Genomic DNA, 19,083 nt, shown 5'->3' on the forward strand with positions numbered 1-19,083 from the left:
GTTCGAAAGTCGAGGTGGTAGGCAATCTGTAAACCGCCATTATTTCTGACACCAAGCCCTAGCCCCCCATCAGCCGATAGTGCAATCTCTTCGCCTTTATCCAGTGTGCATATCTTGCAGCACAACGCTGGCGGGTATAGTGCGGGCTTTTCTTCCTACCCGGTATGCAAGGTACAGCCTGAGATTAATAGTAATTTATAGTAATAGTGAAAGCTTCTTAAGCACAGAAAGGTGCGATGCGATTCTGATCTAAACTCTTGTGCCTGCCAGGCTCCTCGATCACTGTCGCTGTGCTTCCTCTTGACCACATCCCTTGATGATGATAGAGAACCCCGGCTGTTCATATGCTGCTTCAGCTGCGCCGTCTCGCTTGGCTGTCGATGCTGTCATTCCACCCTGGAAACTCCACACAGCAGATGACGTTGACGATCCAAGCTCCATCACGGTTGATGAAGCCGAGGAGCAACTCCGAAAAACAACCTGCGATCTGGTGAAGGCCGATGCTTGTTCTCCTTAGATCTCGTCGACCATTGTAATTCCTAAACCATTATTTTCATTTTGGCTGGGTTGTGGCACGAGATATGTCGTGTTCCCCGATCGCTGTAGGCCCTACTGCCTGCGACGGCTTGGGGCTTCGGACCGTTGACTGCTGCGGCTCATCAGTGTTTACGGCTTGTTAAAAAGAGGACGAATAGGCTGTCCGGAGTGCTTGCAATGCCGCTTGCAATGCCAAAATGGCACTGCTGGACGGAGTACGACAAACTCTTTGGTTGCTCTGGACACCATATGCAGGAACATGAAATGATAAATGGTTGTGATGTGGTGGGATCGGCCAGCTGCAGGATCATGCAGGTACAGGTAGGAAGGTATTGAAGGCGTATGTAAACAAGCAAGTTCTGCATTTGCCTGCAACGATCTGTTTCACTGGTGTCTGTCACGTTCTTCAACTGATGGCGGCCCCTCTACACTGATCTATTCACTTCTGTTCAACTTGCATGCTCGGCTGTTCAAGTTTCTTTGGGCTCGGAGAAGACAAGAGGAAGCTGCGCAGATGGCAACTCCTCGTTCTTGCACCAACCTCAAGCAGGTGCTGCCGTCATCCAGCATCACCGGCTCCGGCGACACTGCTATCTTTTCATCTTTGGCCTCCCTCTGCCATTCTGTCGTTCGCACTGCACTCCAGGGGTTCCAGGGCTACTCTATCGTTTGTGCGGTGCTCGTCTCCATTGCTGTAAAGACATGGGGATGCCAGTTTTCATTTTTCTCCGCCTCTAGCATTCATACCATATGTTCGTCCGTCAGCATGGCTGCCCTGTTTCCGGACGGAGTCTTCTTTGTGGAGTGGCCAACATGGGCTCGACTGGCTATTGTAAGCTCGTCGGAACCTCCGTCGCTCAGCGCTGACGAGTCACAGATTTTAGGTGGTTTGCTTGTACGTCCGTCCGGGAACATGTCAAAAAACATGCCTGACCCTCCCAGACACTAGTCTTAATCACTGGATTTTGCGTCAAACTATGGAATTTGAGGAAGAACTCCCGGCTAGAAAGACTGGCCGCTGAAGAACAAGCTGAAAGAGGACAAGCCACATTGATGTGCCGCTCAAGCGATGAGATTCCCTTTGGCATCCGCGCTTTGCTGGACGATTCAGAAGTCGAAGGAGTTTGGAATTCTCGTAATACCACTCCTCTACAATGCGATACGCCCGCGCATGACCGACCAGTTGCTCTGCTGCAACCAGCAGCTAGCCCTCAAAGAGAGACCTCTACTTCTTCCACCTACCTGTACGACCCCGCGGACATAGGGCTATCAGCCCCTAATGGTAATGCTTCAACGCCGCTGAGTTGCGAAAAGCTAATCATTGCAGACCGGAACCCTCTCGAGGGATCCGCAGCTGGCGTCGATCCACCTCCCGAAACCTCATCCTTAAGGAAGAAAAAGACTCTTGTCATCAGCTACAATGGACCATACATGCGGTCAGAGTCTACAAGCGTTGTACCAGGTAACACAGCATCACACGTCGAGTGCCAACTAGCGTCATGGCTAAGATCACTATTTAGGTTACACAGCCGCCGGCTACACCGCTACACAGGCATCACAGGATAAATTCCGCCGCTCGTCATCAAAACTTCACTTACGCTCGATCACCAATCGGCCGGTCTCCGGAGGACGTAAATTCGTGATAGGCGGCCGACACAGGAGCTCACCAGGGTATAAAAGAGCAGAAACACAGTCCGAAGCCAATCCACTGGAGCGCATGGAAGCACACCGAAAGTTTCACGCTGCTGAGAGCGGACAACTCTTGCCCAGAGATCGGAGACATACGGATCTGGTCCTCACAACACCCCTTGCACCATCTCTCTCGGACAGTGACGACGATGGTTCTATCTCTTCTCGTGCCTTATCCTGGCCCTCACGAATCGGAGACATGAACCTGCGCGTGCAGCTATCCCGAAAGGCACAGAAGGTGGAAGGTCCGCGACCTGTCCCTTTTCGTGCCTTTGTGGAATCATTGCCCCCCACCAAAGCTCCTCCATCAGCCTGGACAGATAAAACCCAAGCGAGACTTGACGCGGCAATCCCATCGTCGTCTACAGGGAGTGATACCAACTCCAAAGCATCTATGCACACCCCCAAGTCTTCCATTAGCTCCAGCGTCACCACTGCACCAACGTCAATTGCCGATTCCGTTTCGATTGCCAGCATCCGAACTAGCAAGGTCAATGACGGGTTTGAAGTGTTGCCTGCCGGGACACTGGCTCGCGGACCTAGTGTGAAAGAGTTTGGGTTATGGCCCGAGAATGTCAGGGCGCCTACCAAGCCTAAGAAGCTACAAAAGCGTTCTCGCTCGAATTCTGGGAGCCGTCGGAGTTCAACCGAAAGCCGGAGATTCAGCGATGAGAGCTTTCGACTGCCCATAATCTGAGCCTTTGCCGGTTGTTTTGACTTTTGGTTGCTGGGCTACATGAGATGCTATTGGAATACGCTTTGTCAGGCTTTGGATCCGCCCTGGGATGATGACTGCAAGAGCATGTTGCGCTTTCAGGACGATAGGGCAGCTGCTGCGAGCCCTTAACGCGACTTTGATACCCGGTCTTGTCCATGACCAGCTTTCTATTGGGATAACGACTTTCACTTTTGGAGTTCAGGATGTTTAACAGGCGAGAACAGAGGGAATGGGTTGTTAGTCAGGGAGTAGTAGCAGGATTGAGCTCAGCCAGAGGCTCCATGACAAGTATTGATTTAAAGTCTGCCTTTGTATATGTTCAGCTTTTGCCCCATTGTTTCTGCAGCATTTCATAACGTCTCATGTCGTCAATGCCAACACTTCTCCTCACTTCGCTCCTGGCCAGCTCAAAGTCCGCGGCAGTTATAGTGCCACTGTCAGTGGAACCGCCTTGTGATTCGTAACGGAGAATAGCGGCGTATCCGGCTCTACGGAGCAGAGCCTCCAAGTCGGCGCCGCTGAAGCCTTCGCATGAACGAGCAATGGCAGCGATGGTTTCGTCAAACACAAAGTTGTGCAACTTCTTGCACAGCGTTCGAAGGATATCCACCCTCTCCTCGGCATTGGGAAGACCGACGAAGAGCAAAGTTTCCAGACGGCCTGGTCTCAGCATTGCAGGATCGATGATGTCGGGCCTATTCGTTGCCGCAATGACATAAATGCCTTCGCGACTGTTGCCAACGCCATCCAATTCAGTCAACAGAGTGTTGACAACACGGGCGCTTGCCTCGGACATGGTCCCATCACGACGAGGGACCAAGGCATCAAGTTCGTCGAAGAAGATGATGACGGGGACACTGGACCTGGCGCGGTTGAAGACCTGGCGGACCGCACGTTCGGACTCGCCGACATACTTGTTGAGCAGCTCGGGACCCTTGACGCTGATGAAGTTGGCGTGGCTCGAGTTGGCACAGGCTTTTGCGAGCAACGTTTTGCCGCACCCCGGTGGACCCCAGAGTAAGACACCGGAAGACGGGGTGATCCCTAAATTGGTGTAGAGTTTCGGATTCAAGATCGGGGAGATGATTGCGGTTTTCAGCTCCGTGATATGATTCCTCAAGGCGCCGATGGAGCCGAATGTCGTGGAGGGGATTGTGGCGAACCCTTCTCGCAATGCGGAAGGTTGGATTTGAGGCAGGGCGGTCATGAAGTCGTCTGAGGTGATGGAGATGGTCGCCTCGTTGCTGTTGGGCTCGGGTGGGTTCTCTTTGGTATATTTGATTAATCGGCGAAGGGAGGCAATTGTGGGAGACACGGTGGGTGTAGTAGTTGTGTGTGCAGGTGGCGCCGGTAGGCTGCTGTCGTTGTCTTCTGTTGTCGTTGCTGTTGTTGTTGTTGTTGGCGGCGGTGGTGGTATATCAATGTCCATTTCTACGTCCATAGTTGCTGTTGCTGCTTCCGAGTTCGCTTTCAGAGTGTCTAGGTATCGCTTGATAGCAGCCGCACCGGCAGTCGAGACCAGATCGTTCAAATCGGCCCCGACGAACCCGGGAGTCCGTTTCGCAAGTAAGGAGAAATCTACGTCGTCGGCCAGGTTCGTTTCTCTCGTCAAGGCGCGCAGGATTTGTTCGCGGACCGGTTCGTTCGGCACGCTCATGTTGATCTCCTTGTCGAATCGACCGCCTCGCCTCAAGGCCACGTCGAGACTATCTGGGCGATTTGTGGCGGCGAGCACGATGACGGGTTTCCCGTCTGTTTTCTCGAGTGCCAAGTCATCCATGCAGGTCAGCAGCTGTGCGACGATGCGTTTCTCCATCTCGCGCTGTGCGGACTCGCGCTTGGGGGTGATGGCATCGATTTCGTCGATGAAAATCAAACATGGCGCCGCTCGCTTCGCCTCGTCGAAATGATCCCGCAGCGCCTTCTCGGATTCGCCAGACATTCCGGATACGATGCTCGGCGCGGAGATGGAGATGAAGTTGACCCCTAGCTCTGCCGCGAAGGCATTGGCGATCATGGTCTTGCCGCACCCGGGCGGTCCATGGATCAGTACGCCTCGTGGTGGTTGCACCTTGCTGGATGTGTAGATCTCAGGTCGGGTCATGGGGAGAACAAGTAGGTCTTCGAATTGTTGGATCACGGCGTCGACACCACCCATTGATGCTAGCGAGACGTGTGTCGGAGGCGATTTGTCGATTGAGGACGAGTTTGAGTTTGACGCAGCGCTTGCGCCGTGCTTCCGTCGCTTTTGGGACGGTTCACCATTGGCAAGGCGACGTTTCGTGCTGGACGATACTGCTTGCTGCTCGCTGTCTACGGGAGCATTCTTCTCTTGGTCGCGATCTCGGTCTCGTCTGGGAGAGCCCGGTATATTGTTCGGTGGGGAGTTGCCTGAGCCGGATCTTGCCCATGCTCCCACGATGCTCTTGTTTAAACCGTTCGATGATGGTTTAGGCTGCTGCGGTGGCTCTTCGAATGAACGTTCAGGGTCGTCTTCTTCAGAATCCGCGCCTGCATCTTGTTGTATGGTCTCGAGAACTCTTTCGATACTATCTTCGAGCAGCTTCTTGGGTTTGCGGTTCAAGCTGGAGTTCGAGCCTTTGATCGTATCGTAGACGTTCGCGAAGGTGAGGCGACTGGAGCCAGACAAGGGGTCGTCGCCGTATTGTGATCGTTCGTCAATGATCTTCCGGACCACTTGGTACACCTGCAATTTGCAATGGTTAGCTTTTTGGGAGTTTTCCAGAAGGCAGCGGACAGATAGGTCGGGCAGTGCTGTACCTCTTTGTCCAACGACTGGCTCAGGGTCTGGTGTCGCCGATGGCCTCCTGGTGCCATTTTGTCTGCGGTTTGCCAGCGGCTGGTCGATTCGCAGCCCTGTATGCGGGCAACTTGAACTTTTTTGTCTTCACTTTTTACGACTTCAAGATCGTTGTTGAAACTCCGCTTAACTCCGCACTAAAACACTGGAATAGACACCAGCCCCTATTTAGGTTTAGTATGGCGACTAATGTTGGCAACGAGGCTGAGACATAAAGCAGCGACAGTTGAATCTACAATGGTACAACGGTCATTTTGCACTTCAGACGAAATTGAAGCTGGGGAAGTTTAGCGTGCAGTGGTAGGAGTACTAACAGTACTAGCACCCGGAGCAGTTACTATTAGCACACTGGCATCTGGCATCACCTCAACTGCGCCCTGGCATGTGGCTTTCTTTCATCGTGCTCACCTACAGTACACTGGCAGTGTCTATCACTTTCAGAACAGTCTGCTCTTGCGCACCACTGTATCCGATTACAACGCCATTCTGCCTTAGCACTATCTCTAACTTGAACTCATTCAACAGCTCGACGCTGAACCCTCCTCACCTCCGATGCCAACGCCTCGATGATCCGCAGTGTCAGCCTTCGGCGCATCGGCCTGGATGCCCGTCCTGAATCCCTTTCTACGCGCGCTCTTTCAGAGTAGCGTGTTAGGAACCGCCCTCTCGGCCCAGAACTATGTCCTGCTCGTTCCAACAACCGAGTCGCTTCTGTATGGCCAAGATCGAGACACTCACAAGCGGTTCGTCGATCAAGTTGAAGACGAGGAGTTCCTGGGTAGCCACATCCTCCGGGTAGGCCCCAATGTGACGACAAAAGATGTCAATGTTCGGGAAAGTAGGGGCAAGGCGAAGACCTATTCCACTGTGAATGGGAGATCGGTCATTCTCAAAGAGAATGTCGTCTACACTAATAAAGGGTTCAAGCAGTTGACCCAGTCCACACTTTTGGCCGATCTCCTGTACTATTCGCCCGGCAATGACATGCAACAATGGCTTGTGTACTACATCACAAAGCCGCTTACCGGTGCGTTCGAGCCGCTGCCTATCAAGCCGGCGGTAATAGGAGAGACCAAGCTGCTTCCATCTGTACCTGCGGCGTCATCCTCGGAGCCTCCCACGCCGCCGAAGAAGGACATCAAGACGTTCGGGGAGCTTTTAAACAGCTTCCCGATGATCGCGCGTCAGATGCAGCCGGGCTTGGAGAGGTTGTTCAATGAGTTCGGGAAAGAACTGGGCAGACCTCTGCCTCCACCCCCTTCTCGCAGTCCCACGATAGGCTCAATGGACGGAACCACTCAGGTGTCGGAAACAGACTCGGTCAAATCGAATGGCTCCCTAAAGTTACCGTTCAACTCGGCAGCGTATTTCGAGGATGAAGAGGATCTCATGAGGAGAGCACTTGAGACGGCTGTTACTGCGGCGATCGACCTGTTTCAGGGGGTAGACAAACAACAACTGTCCTACCTCGGAGCCACGACCGATCTGACGGGTCCAGAGGTGGAGAGGCTGATTGAGCGGTACGTTGCCGAGTACGTTCATGAATCTCTATTGTTCCCGCGCCTATGCGCTTTTTATAAAGCGCAAGACCAGGAGCTAGACCGCCGAATACGACAGATGGACTGTCTGGATGTCTCCCAAGTTGGCATCTCTATCGAGGATGGCCGGAATGGCAAGCGGGAGCTGATGAGTCGCATCTCTCGCGGCGTGGCCGCCTTTCGCAAAATGGGCGTCGCTGCCAGCCCGCAAGAAATGTTGGATATCCTTCTTGAAACCCAGAAAATCGTCTCTGAGCCTCAAGGCATATCGGACGAGGAGAAGCGAGCGGTGGCCATGACCATCAATGCCGATATCTTGGTCTCATTAATACTCCTTGTCGTCATACGGTCCTCGGTGAGACACCTTCAGGCAAGGCTTTCTTACATGCAACGGTTCATCTATATCGATGATGTTGAAAGTGGCGAGATCGGATATGCTTTAAGCACCCTTGAGGCGGTGTTGACATATCTGGCTAGAGATGCTGCCGGGCTTCGAAAAGCCTCGAAACAGAATCAAATGCTCTGGAACGCTGTCAAAGCGGGCAAGATCGATGACGTCCGGTCGATATTTGAAGAGTCTGCTGTTATCACTGATGAGCTGGTTGAGGAGCCTGCCGAGATACCTTTGTCGAGGATCACAACCGCCTCGAGTCACACGTCCGAATCACGTCCCATTGCCTCGCTTTCCCGAGCTTCGTCCAGCGACGGGGGCTTGTCACACGTCTTTCCGTTTCAAGCGGCACAAAAGAAGTCTGCGATTCCCAAGCAGAAGAAAAAAGTGCAAATGGCCGCGCGGAGCATGTCAATTTCTTCGTCATTTTCAATGGCGTCTAGAGCAGCTACAATCGAAACCACACTTAGTGGGCTTGAAGGTGACACCTCTGTGCAAAGCCTGGCCCAAACACAAGACACCATGGGGAATTCGGTGCTCATGATGGCTGTTGAAAGCCAACAGCCACAATCTCTGCGGTACCTCCTCAGTCTCTCGGAGCATTATTCTCCCAATGAAGTGCTTTCAGACATGACGGAAGATGGAACTACCCTACTAAGTGCTGCTGTACAACTGGCCAACACCGAGCTAGTTGATATTCTTCTTGACTATGCGGAGCAAAATACGGATGAAGCCAGGTTCAGAAGCTATCTGGCCATGACGGATTCTCGTGGTCGCAGTGTGGCACATTATATATTCAACACGCCGCAGCTGATTAAGAAACTTGCCAACGTGCTTCCTTGGAGACAAAAGGACAAGATAGGGCACACACCTTTGTTCGCCATCTGTCGAACATACGACCATGCCGACTATAGCACCATGGTCTCGGACGCACTCGTGGCCGCAAAACAAGCTCAACGTGATGGTGGGCCACTACGCATAGAAGATCACACCGACCACAAAGGCAATTCGCTGCTTCATATCGTCAATGATGCTGGCATCATGCAGCGAATTCTACAGTATTGCGACGTAGACCTGAATGCCATGAACGACAGGAAGTTCACGCCGTTGATGCTTGCGAGTAAGTACGGTCGGGTGGATATGGTTCGAATCCTCCTGGGCGATCCGAGAATAGACCTGCATCTAAGGGAGGCCAGGGGCTTGACCGCAGTCGAACTGGCCAAAGACGATGAAGTTCGCAATCGAATCGACGACTTGACATTGTTTGCGCCGTCCAACAGTCCCGATCTGGCGGGGCGCATCACCTCGATTGTCCGATCCTTCTTTGTCGAGGATGGTTCGTCAAGGTATATTCTGAAATCCGGAGCCCCGAACCCGGCGGTGTCGAGCACAACCTACACGATCACGACCAGTCGACGAGCACTGCAAGATTTCGAGAACCTGGCCAAATGGCTCAAGATGGATTCTCCGGCATCGTACATGCCGACGATTGCGGCCTCGAATTTCCGGGGTCCGTTCCAACTTCATTCCAGACCGTCCCGGGCAGTGTTGTACGATGCCCAAACGCATCTTGATCGGTTCCTCAAGATCCTGATGAACCACCCGACCTTTTCGACGCACGAAATGCTCTGGGAGTTTTTCTTGGTGCCAGACATGCTGCAAGAACAGATGGCGGAACGGGCCAAGCTCAAGGCGGAATTAGTCCAAGAAAAGATCATGGACGAATACGAGCCATTGACATCTAGAGTGGATATGAACGCGGTTGACACGTTTGTTTCTCACTCGCGAGAAATGGTCCGGAGACTTAATATCAGTACACGATCCGTAATGAGAAAGGGCCATCTCTATGTTCAAGCGCATGCCGACCTGGCAGAAGCGTTGAGCCTGTGTGCCGCGGCATTTGCGACCTTGGGCCCCCCAGCCACGACGCTGCCCAAGAGACACGTGGATGCGTTTGCTAAAGTCTCCTCGTTAATGCACACTGAGCCGGCGTCGTCTCCTCTGGCCAATTTCGCCTCGTCCTTTGGATCGCTACACTCGACCATTGCGGCCGTGCAGTCGGCCTTACTCAAGCCCAGCTCGCTCATCAGCCAAATCAACTCGACCAACCACTCACTCGAGAAGAACCGGTCCTTGCTTGCCAACAACTCGCTGCCGCGCAAGGGTCTCATCATGAACATGAACATCAATTTCCCGGGCACCGAAGAAAGTCGCCTCAAGGCCAACAAGGAAACTGAGAAAAAGATTGCCCAGGCAGAGCAAGAAGTGCAGCGCCTGGGTAAAGAGCTCCGATATACCCAGGAAGTCGTGGTTGGTGAATTGGCGGGCTGGACCACCTGGCGCGAAACTTGGGGTCGAGAAGAAATCAAACGTCTGGCCAGGAATGTCGTGGTTAAGGAGAAAGAGCGGCTGAAGTGCATGCAGAGGGCGCTGAGGGCCCTCAAGGAGCCTTCGACTTCCAGATACAACTAATAGAGAGAAGAAGAGAGAGCGGTACCAGGGTACCGATGTCCTGTACCAGAATTAATATTCTTGTTCTTGCCCTTTCTGCTGGTCGAAAAAGCTACGGTATGGACTCTGCTGTTTGTTCAAACGTTTGAGCTTGGGCTGTTGATTGTTGGGTCATGGGAGATATCCTACTGTAGGTAGCGAATAGAGGGAGGGCGTCTGGCCTGTACCTAATGGAATAATTCACGTTGAGCCAGGGCTTTTCTTTTTTTTTTTTTGCTTTTGGCAAGGAAACTTCTACGAGGTTGTAGAGAAGCCCAGCGAAAGCTGAAGTATCGAGTACAGCCACAGGTGGGTAGCAAGACTTGGTGTCGGGAACAAACAATAGATGGAGTAGGTGGTAGCCTTACAGTATGGCTATTTTTATATTTCGCTGACGGGCCGTGACGGATGGGGAGGACCCTGAGGCAGCCGAGCATTTGTAGTTCCAGCCTTACTTATTAACATCAACTGAAGCCCCAATTACCAGGTAATTTATCCGCCTGTTTTTTGAGCTCAGCGGTCCTTCTTCTCCAAGCAGATGAGTTCGTTTCTTTTTCCTTCTTGCCTGTCACTACATACAACTTATAGATTGGCCTCCCGCATTGTCTTGAAAGTCGAAAGAACCGTGGTGCCTCGGGGTACTAGCATCGAAGGAATTCTGGCCTCAAGTCTCGTGCCAACTCCACAGCTACAAGAATAACAATACCACGGCCTTCCGCTTGTCACCGTCCTGAGGAAGGCCAGTGAGTATGGCTTCTCCCAATCCAACTTTAAACCTGCCCCGGGTCCTCTGCCTGCACGGCGGAGGTGTCAATGCCGCCATCTTTCGAGCACAGTTTCGGGCTTTCCTCAATCACGAGAAACTCAAAAACCGATTTCGGTTTGTGTTTGTCGATGCACCTTTCTTTTGCGACGAAGGAGTTGGCGTCTACCCGGTGTATTCAGATTGGGGACCGTTTCGAAGGTGGTCGAGGTGGCTTGACACGCATCCTGAAATCGATCCCGCAGCTTGCGCCTACGAGATTGAGTACACCATCGAGCGAGCTATGGAATCCGACGAAGGCACGGGTGAATGGGTCGGTGTCCTCGGGTTCAGCCAAGGTGCCAAGCTGGCCGCGAGTTTGCTCTACGAGCAGCAGCTGCAAGGGAAGCCTGGTCCGTGGAAGTTCGCAGTTATTCTAGCAGGACGCGCGCCGCTAGTGAGCCTCAACGAAGAAGCCGAGAGTTTCCCTTGGATGCAGTCGGCGGGCGGGCTGCCAGATGCGGCCGATCTAGACAGTATTCTGGAACGACCCGATATGAAGCTGAGAATACCGACACTTCACGTGCATGGATTGAAGGATGAAGGTCTACATCTGCACAGAAGACTCGTGCAAGATTATTGTGCTCCTGGCACAACTGAGCTCGTCGAGTGGGATGGCGGTCATCGCATCCCTATCAAAAAGGCCGACGTCGACAAAATTGTGGACGCTTGGGTGGCGCTTGCCGACGAGTATGGGATATAAGAACATTTGTCACAGAGCTATTCTAGGGCCCAGCTGGAAGTCTTTCCTATGTCGTGATAGAACTTCTCAACATCACAGCACTGAACAGAATGGAACGTCTCAACTGAGCGCGTTCCGTGGCAAGGCTCTACCATGACAACCCCCAATAAATATTGTTGCCCGGCCAGGTATGCAATCATCAAGTGCACAGCATGACTCACTTCCGGAGACCGGCTTCCAGCACCCTGACTTGGTTTCTCGTCCAGTTCAAGGTGGCCTTTGCCTTGACCGCCATGGTAAACCCATGCGGGACTCCCGGAAGGACCTCGACCATGGTGTCAATACCAGCATTGCGCAATTTGGTTGCATATGCGATCCCTTCGTGGAGCAGGATATCACATCCGGCAACGGAAAAATGGGTCGGAGCGTGGTGCTCCGGCAGAGGATCTGGATGGCACAATGGCGAGACAACCGGATGATCGGGCGGCAGAGCTTGAGCCATGACAGCTTTTGGACGGGGCTTGTCAGTTCTGTTAGATGTGCGGACGGAGCCAACTTACCGAAAACATATCTGAGAAACTGTATGGCTTCATCCTGCTGGGTCGGAACATACACCTTTAACTTGGCTAGCACAACTGCCTTGAGCACCTCATCGTATGCATCTATGTGGCACAATGCTGGCACAACAAGATTGACCTGCGAAAGTCTGGAAGGATTGTGCTCCTTTGCGTCACGCATGGCCACAGTGGCAGCGAGATGCCCGCCAGCTGAACAACCCCAGAGTGCTATGCGGCCGGAGTCAATGCTGTACTTCTCGGCATTCTTGATCACCCATTCAAGAGCTTGATATGCGTCTTCATGAATGGTGAGGATATTGTGCTCCGGGGCAAGCCGGTAGTCAACCCCGAAAACAACTGCGCGAAGTTCACTAGCGAAGAATTTCGACAATTCTGGCAGCACAGTCAGAAACTCTCCACCAGGCCTCTTGATTGGCATGTTGCACAAGGCTGGAGTTCAAAGATGACAACGAACCTGCGTCAATATTGGGGTCGCCATGCGACCATCCTCCGCCATGGTACATGAGAACGGCCGGGCGAGCTCCTGCATCCTCGTGCTGTGGCTCAAACACATGGATACCAAATTCGTTATTCTCTCCATACGACACGAGCACTTTCGTAACCGTGACTGGGACTTTGGTGCGCGTCCGCTTGCAGTGCACCTCACGATCGTAGTTGTGGTACTCGGTTCGATCGTACTCTCTCCAGGCTTGGAAGTCTAATGGTGATGGCATCTTCTCCCACTTGATATCCATCCCCTGCATGACCTAGTTTACCCCACAGGGGAATCAGCTTCGGTTTGCACATTCGGCACCAAACAGTTTACTTACCTGGACAAAATCTCGGTCGTACGACTCTATCATCGTGTCCGATATTTGGGGAAGGTGCTGGTAGACGAACACCTTCTCCCGTGGAGACAGGCCATCCTTGCTGTCAATGCTCAAGGTCTGCAGGCTGGCTGCGTCCTCAACCGTACTATGCGGAGCCATGATTGTCACGAAGAATATTCCCACCTGTTGCCATGAATTTCAACCCAGGTCGACAACGGAACTTTGTATATTGCAGAGCAGCAGAGGAGTGGAGACGTATTCCCTCCGGACAACGTCTCTGGACCGGTTCACTCAGCCCTCTTCGAGCCTGCAGACCCGACTTCTGGACGTAACGAGTGTGTGTTGTACACACGGCTACTGGATTGGGAAACTTCGGTGCCGAGGCTTCCACTTTGGGATAGTCGCCGCGTCTGAGGGCCCTCGAAGTGGAGGACTTCACGACAGCCATGTCTCCTCTAGGCAAACGATCTAGCGAGATCTACAATGCGGGGGAATACTCAAGGAGAATGTCACGTTGTATATCTGCATATGAAGAAGCCACTGTCTGGGAACATACTCATTGCGAACTTGGACGAAAGATTCTCAGACACCTACAACCATGTCCGCCTTCACTGAAGAACAGACATCGACAATGGACCAGAAGCAACAGGAGGGGCATGTGGAAACCGTGGAGGACAACACGCGCCTCTCTAAACACGGAGTGGGCTTTACGTTCTTTCTGAATGGTAAGTCAATGGCTCAGTCCGACTCGCATTGATGAGACGTTAACTGAACGATCAAGCCCTCATCGTCGGATGTTCCTGGGCAATGTATGCCTATGACAACAATTTTACCACACCGCTGGTGGCTCTCCCGCGCTTTGTGCAGCACTATCAGAAAGGGAAGGGAGATGTATTGGGCGCGACGCTCTTCTCGGCGAACAACCTGGATTTCCTCTCATCATTTCCCCTAGTTGGGGCTGCCATCGGCGGATTCATTGGAATGCCTCTCCTCCAAAAGCTGGGTCGAAAGTGGTCTCTGCAGATAGCATACGTGGTTTTTTGTACCCCTGGGGCAATCATCCAGCTATGTGCCCCGACCATTGCGGCTCTTGCTATTGGACGCTTTTGGAGCAATATCGGGATCAGCCTCGCCAACACATCGAGTGGACTTTATCTTTCCGAAATTGCTCCTGTCAAGATCCGAGCCCAGATAATCGGCTTTGCCATCATCGGTTGCAACGCTGTCTCAATCCTTGCCATCACACTGGTATGGGGAACCGAGAAGATCAAGGATGACCGTGCCTTCAAGATCCCATTTGCTGTTCAACTCGCCATCCCGGTTTTCCTCTTCTTGATAACCTTTTTCGTCGTCGAATCTCCGACCTTCTATGCCCTGCGAGGACGCATGGATGAAGCCCGCAAGACATTGCTGAAGTTACGCAAAAACAACCCTGCTGCAGTGGAAGCAGAGATGATCGCCCTCGAGGAGTTGGCAGTGCGAGGCCGCGACAAGGAAAAGGCTCGGTTCTGGGATATTCTCAACAAAGACAACTTACAACGGACCCTAGTCGGGGCCTCTTATACTAGCTTAAGTCAGGTATGCGGGCAAGTGCTCACATTGACATATGCTACGGTCCTCTTGGTCCAAAGCGGCATCGAGGATCCTTTCGAGATCACGATTATCATCACCGTGGCCATATTCCTGGGCGCGACCGTGGGACTGGTGCTGTTGGACAAGGTTGGCAGAAGACCAATTGCGTTGACAGGGTTTGTGATCATTTTCCTGCTGGACATTTCGATTGCCGGCTTAGCCACTGGCGGCCTCGAAACAAAGCCTGAGCGTGTCGCCATGGCGGCTATGTTCATCATCTTTGGCTTTTTCAACGCCTTCACTTTCCAATCAATGTGAGTCCCAGTCAATGTCGCTATGGAGACTTGCTGCTAACCAGACCAGAATGCTGTTGGCTCCCTCGGAACTGTCTTCAGTCACACTGCGTGAGGCCAGCTTTGCATGGGCTGTCTTTTGGATGTACGTCACGGCTATCATCGCGACTTTTGTCGTCCCGCAACTCACGCAGGCTGCCAACCTTGCCGCACGGGCGGACTACATCTTTGCCGGGTGCACGTTGGTCACGATTGTAGTGACATACTTTTTCTTGTAAGTTACAGACCTCTGCTAACGAGCGCGACATGAGATCCTGATTGCTGATGCCGTGCAGACCCGAAACGAGGGGTCGTTCCCTTGCGGAAATCGACCACCTCTACGCAACAAAGATACCGGCGCGAAAATGGCCCAAGCCAGGAACTGTGATCCCAGAGACTGTACGAGAGCAGCCAGTGCAAGTCGTCGCAGCATGAGATGTGCCTGGATGTTGGTTGAGATATCGGCTTAAACTCGGATGCGAAGGCAAGGGGCTGTCAGAGGCGATTGCCAGTCTTGTGGCCCAGTCAATTCGAGGCTGGCAGCTGCGACTGGGATAAATATATTGTATATATCGAATAAGAACCATGCGTACAATTGATGGGTTTCCAACTCAAAGAGAAATGAAGAACGAGCATGATATTCGTACAAGAACCAGCCCCCCGGAACAACGGTTCGGGATACACCCGCTCCGCTTCCAGTTCAGTCTCGCTTCAGCTTCAACGGGAGCATGTGACCAGGACGTGCCGCGAAGGGAACTCGAAGCGGGCAACCGATAGGCCAAGACCGGGGAATGAATTCGCCTCTGAACGAGAAGATCGACAAGAGTTTGGGGGTGTTGATGTGCCGCCAAACTAAACCATCTTCGAAGAATGCCGCTTGTATAGCCTGATGCCGAGGCTGCCCACAACGTCTTCGCCTCTCCACATTTCCCCAGACTTTTATGTCGTCGCCAGCCTCTCGGTATTGCAGGTATGTCAGTGATATATGTGATATACCAAGTTCGGCCGTTCAGAGCTTGAAAAGAGGAAGCAATACCAAAGGAGCTCGTGGGACCAGGTTGCGGCTCCATCAAACCGGGCGACAGTGCCATGTTTTCAGTGCTGTCGTTGGGTCCCAAGAAGCAGTCGCATCGACCGAGCCAGGTATGCGACGCGTGCCGTCAACGAAAAGTCCGGGTGAGTGTCCCTTCTCGTCCCATCCATGAAGTCCTTCGCCAGCATGGTGACTGACTATGGAGCAGTGCCCGAATGCCACCAGTGCCTTGCCTCGCGCGTGTCATCCATGCGCACGATGCATCCGCAAAGGCTGGACCTGTACCTACGGTGAGCATGTCGACAGGAAGCATGATCGTCCCAGGTCAGTCGGCGTATTTTACGGGCTACAACCCACAGCCTACATTATGTCTAACTGACTCGTAGCGATGGGTCCGGCGACCATGGGAAAGTGCACAGTGCTGGCACACATAGGTCCTCTGCTGCCCTGGAACCATTTGCAGGAACAGACCACAGCGTAACAGCACCCAGCAATCTCTCGATGGACAACAACACGAGCCCAGCTTTCCCTGACAATGCGCTTGCTGCGTTCCCCAGCGTGGGGGACAACACTTGGCCGCAATATCAAGACGTTATTCTCGACGACTTTTCCTGGAACTTGAACTCGTTCTCACAAGCCGAAGCGACGACACCCATCAACTCATCCAATTATCATTCCACACTACAATATTCAAATACATTCCCAGCGGACCATGACTCCTTTCCAGTACCATATTCTGCATTAGAGAGCGAATCCACAATTATAGGAAGCTCCTCGCCCGATGAAGACTCCGAAGCAATGCCCATGACAACGACAGCCGCTCTGCACGACACATACCGCAAAGACATTGACCGATACTTTGAACTCATGTACATGGTGTTTCCCGTACTCGACAAACAAGAGTTCTACGACCGACTAGCCTCCCCGGGCGTCGAACATGACAGCGACTTTCAGGCCCTACTTGCCGCCCTTCGCTTGCTTTGTCTTACCGCCGATCTCCTGATTGAGCCGAGTCCAGAAGTCTACACAGCGGTGTGCTGCCAGATTCAGTCCGTGGAGAACATCCGGTCCACCTACGACTTTGCCGAGACAGCAACCTTGGATACGGTGGTCGTATCGCTGATCCTATTCCATGCCTATGGCATGACGTCCCGAAACAATAGGGCAATGCTATATCTCGGGGAAACGTGCGATCTGCACGCCATGGTGTCGCGGGTCATCGAAGAGGAGTCAAATTCCCGTCTCCTGCGACGTCTTGCCCGAGTCGATCTCGTGATAGCCAACACGCAAGCGTCGGCTCGTCCTCTATGCGGCGGCAGCAACAACTTTCTGCACTGCCGTCGCCAGTCTTCGATCAAATCAAGCTTTGCCCTACTTGAGAAAAACCTGCCCAGCAACTCGGTCGAGAAACGCGCCGATCAGCTGCTAGTGAGACTAACCAAGGTCGAAACGCTACATTCGCCATCGACATCGACATCGGCCGCCATGGCCGATGAGCTCAACATGGTGTCGATGACAATGACTGACATTGGCGACAAGGAGGAACCATACACATGCTCGGCAGCAGATGATGATGTATCATCGGATTCACTCGACGACATGACTATGTTTGCTGGTCGGACCGCCATGGCCGACCAGTGCCAGACGGCAAATGTGGCAATAACGGGCCATTGGCGAGCCATTGAACGGTTGTATGGGAGGGTGAGCATGGCCGACGGAGGAGGCGGCGGCGGCGGCGGTCGTCAATACCAGTACCCACACCAACACGAGGCAAAACAACAGCAACAGCGACAACCCCCAAACAAAGAAGCCACCCGTTTAATCCTCCGCGCCGTCTCGGATCGATGCTCCGCCACCCTCGCATGCACTTCGGCCCTGGGCGAGAAGACACTGCGTGTCATTGGATTGGCCAAACTGTCCAAATTGGTTCTAGACTCCAAGGCCATCATCACCGCCGCAACAAGAACGACAGACATATCAACAATATCTACGAATTCAACTTATAATCGTCATCTCAAAAATGCTCTTGCTGGATATCACGGCCGCACGGTGCTTAAGAGCAATATGCGTGAAATAGATGAAATTGAAGTACGAAGGACTATCAAGAAGGGTACGAGCGCTCGGTCGGTAGAAGTACCGAGGGAGACGCGTACGTGCTAAGCCTATATAGTAATAGGGCTTAGTATTCATATTACGTGTTATTAGTTATATACTAGTTATGTAACCACTAGTTAGCATCAACCGTGACATCACCCCCCTCCAAATCCGTACGAGATCCTCTAAGCTATCTCGTATTATTCCTAAATAGTAGAACACTTATTTCGTTATTAAATTAATAGTATAAGAGGCGTAAGAGATATATAGTATCGCTTCGTATCGATAAAGAGTTTTTAGCTTTAATATCTCGGTCTAATATAATAATCTCGTTAACGTAGGATAACTTTTATATATCTCGATTAATACTAATCGTCGAGAGTATTATTCGATAGCCTTAATAAGCTTATATCTACTTAGTAGAGCGAGTTAGAACGATACTTTATACCTATTAGTATCTTAGGATATCTCTCTATATTCCGTTTAGGCCAATTTTAGTAATATTCTAAATTCGTAGTTATTATAGTTTATCTTCTTCTATCTTTTTCCTTATCGATTTACGGTTTCGTAAGGGTCTCGGGTTATTACGTAGAATATTATATAGAATAGGTTCCTCTTTAGTACTACGAACTCTCTTTCGTTTCTTCTTATCGAAGTCGTACCTAATAGATAGGCTAGGTTTTCTAGAATAACGTCCGTAGAATACTTAAATTAGTTCTTCGTAACCTAGTAATACTATTTCCTAATATCGCTAGTTAGTATCTTCTTCTTTCTACTTAATTTTATATTAAAGGTCTCTATTCTTATCGAAGATTCTTACGTTTAGAATATTCTCGACTTTAAAGTATTTCTTTAGTTTAGCCTTACCTTCTCGATAGACTATAATCGGTAGAGGCGGTAGCTAATATTATTCTAGTAAGGGGTCTTAAGCTACTAGATATAGTAGTAAGATATAAAATATATTATAGATTTTTATACTAATTAGTAAATCTAGTCG

The 19,083-nt window shown here is 51.8% G+C and overlaps 7 protein-coding genes across 7 annotated transcripts; 5 read left to right on the top strand and 2 right to left on the bottom strand.

Moving 5' to 3' along the window:
• The first annotated feature begins 76 nt into the window (after nt 1–76).
• On the top strand, nt 77–3,331 carry HMPREF1120_03665 (uncharacterized protein). Its single transcript, XM_009157745.1, has 5 exons — nt 77–162; nt 214–1,369; nt 1,415–1,819; nt 1,865–1,999; nt 2,058–3,331. Exons 3-5 carry the CDS (start codon nt 1,591–1,593, stop codon nt 2,921–2,923), a joined length of 1,230 nt encoding a protein of 409 aa, XP_009155993.1. The 5' UTR covers nt 77–162; nt 214–1,369; nt 1,415–1,590; the 3' UTR covers nt 2,924–3,331.
• On the bottom strand, nt 2,884–5,846 carry HMPREF1120_03666 (adenosinetriphosphatase). The gene is made up of 2 exons (XM_009157746.1): nt 5,726–5,846; nt 2,884–5,651 (listed from the first exon to the last, which is right to left on the bottom strand). Exons 1-2 carry the CDS (start codon nt 5,780–5,782, stop codon nt 3,264–3,266), a joined length of 2,445 nt encoding a protein of 814 aa, XP_009155994.1. The 5' UTR covers nt 5,783–5,846; the 3' UTR covers nt 2,884–3,263.
• Nucleotides 5,847–6,045: 199 nt separating this feature from the next.
• Nucleotides 6,046–10,399, top strand: HMPREF1120_03667 (uncharacterized protein). The gene has a single exon (XM_009157747.1). The coding sequence runs from the start codon at nt 6,369–6,371 to the stop codon at nt 10,164–10,166; it is 3,798 nt and encodes a 1,265-aa protein (XP_009155995.1). The 5' UTR covers nt 6,046–6,368; the 3' UTR covers nt 10,167–10,399.
• A 142-nt stretch (nt 10,400–10,541) lies between these two features.
• Nucleotides 10,542–13,382, bottom strand: HMPREF1120_03668 (uncharacterized protein). The gene is made up of 4 exons (XM_009157748.1): nt 13,056–13,382; nt 12,701–12,992; nt 12,229–12,618; nt 10,542–12,175 (listed from the first exon to the last, which is right to left on the bottom strand). Exons 1-4 carry the CDS (start codon nt 13,212–13,214, stop codon nt 11,886–11,888), a joined length of 1,131 nt encoding a protein of 376 aa, XP_009155996.1. The 5' UTR covers nt 13,215–13,382; the 3' UTR covers nt 10,542–11,885.
• Nucleotides 10,934–11,689, top strand: HMPREF1120_03669 (uncharacterized protein; the record flags this gene model as incomplete). The annotated part of the gene is made up of 1 exon (XM_009157749.1): nt 10,934–11,689. One exon carries the CDS (start codon nt 10,934–10,936, stop codon nt 11,687–11,689), a length of 756 nt encoding a protein of 251 aa, XP_009155997.1.
• A 271-nt stretch (nt 13,383–13,653) lies between the features above and the next one.
• HMPREF1120_03670 (MFS transporter, SP family, general alpha glucoside:H+ symporter) lies at nt 13,654–15,394 on the top strand (the record flags this gene model as incomplete). Its single annotated transcript, XM_009157750.1, has 4 exons — nt 13,654–13,780; nt 13,837–14,941; nt 14,991–15,194; nt 15,256–15,394. The coding sequence occupies 4 exons, from the start codon at nt 13,654–13,656 to the stop codon at nt 15,392–15,394; spliced, it is 1,575 nt and encodes a 524-aa protein (XP_009155998.1).
• A 305-nt stretch (nt 15,395–15,699) lies between these two features.
• Nucleotides 15,700–18,250, top strand: HMPREF1120_03671 (uncharacterized protein). Its single transcript, XM_009157751.1, has 3 exons — nt 15,700–16,135; nt 16,201–16,316; nt 16,379–18,250. Exons 1-3 carry the CDS (start codon nt 16,049–16,051, stop codon nt 18,150–18,152), a joined length of 1,977 nt encoding a protein of 658 aa, XP_009155999.1. The 5' UTR covers nt 15,700–16,048; the 3' UTR covers nt 18,153–18,250.
• The last annotated feature ends 833 nt before the right edge of the window (nt 18,251–19,083 follow it).

This window comes from Exophiala dermatitidis, assembly GCF_000230625.1.
Source record: "Exophiala dermatitidis NIH/UT8656 unplaced genomic scaffold supercont1.3, whole genome shotgun sequence".
Taxonomy (NCBI): Eukaryota; Fungi; Ascomycota; class Eurotiomycetes; order Chaetothyriales; family Herpotrichiellaceae; genus Exophiala; species Exophiala dermatitidis.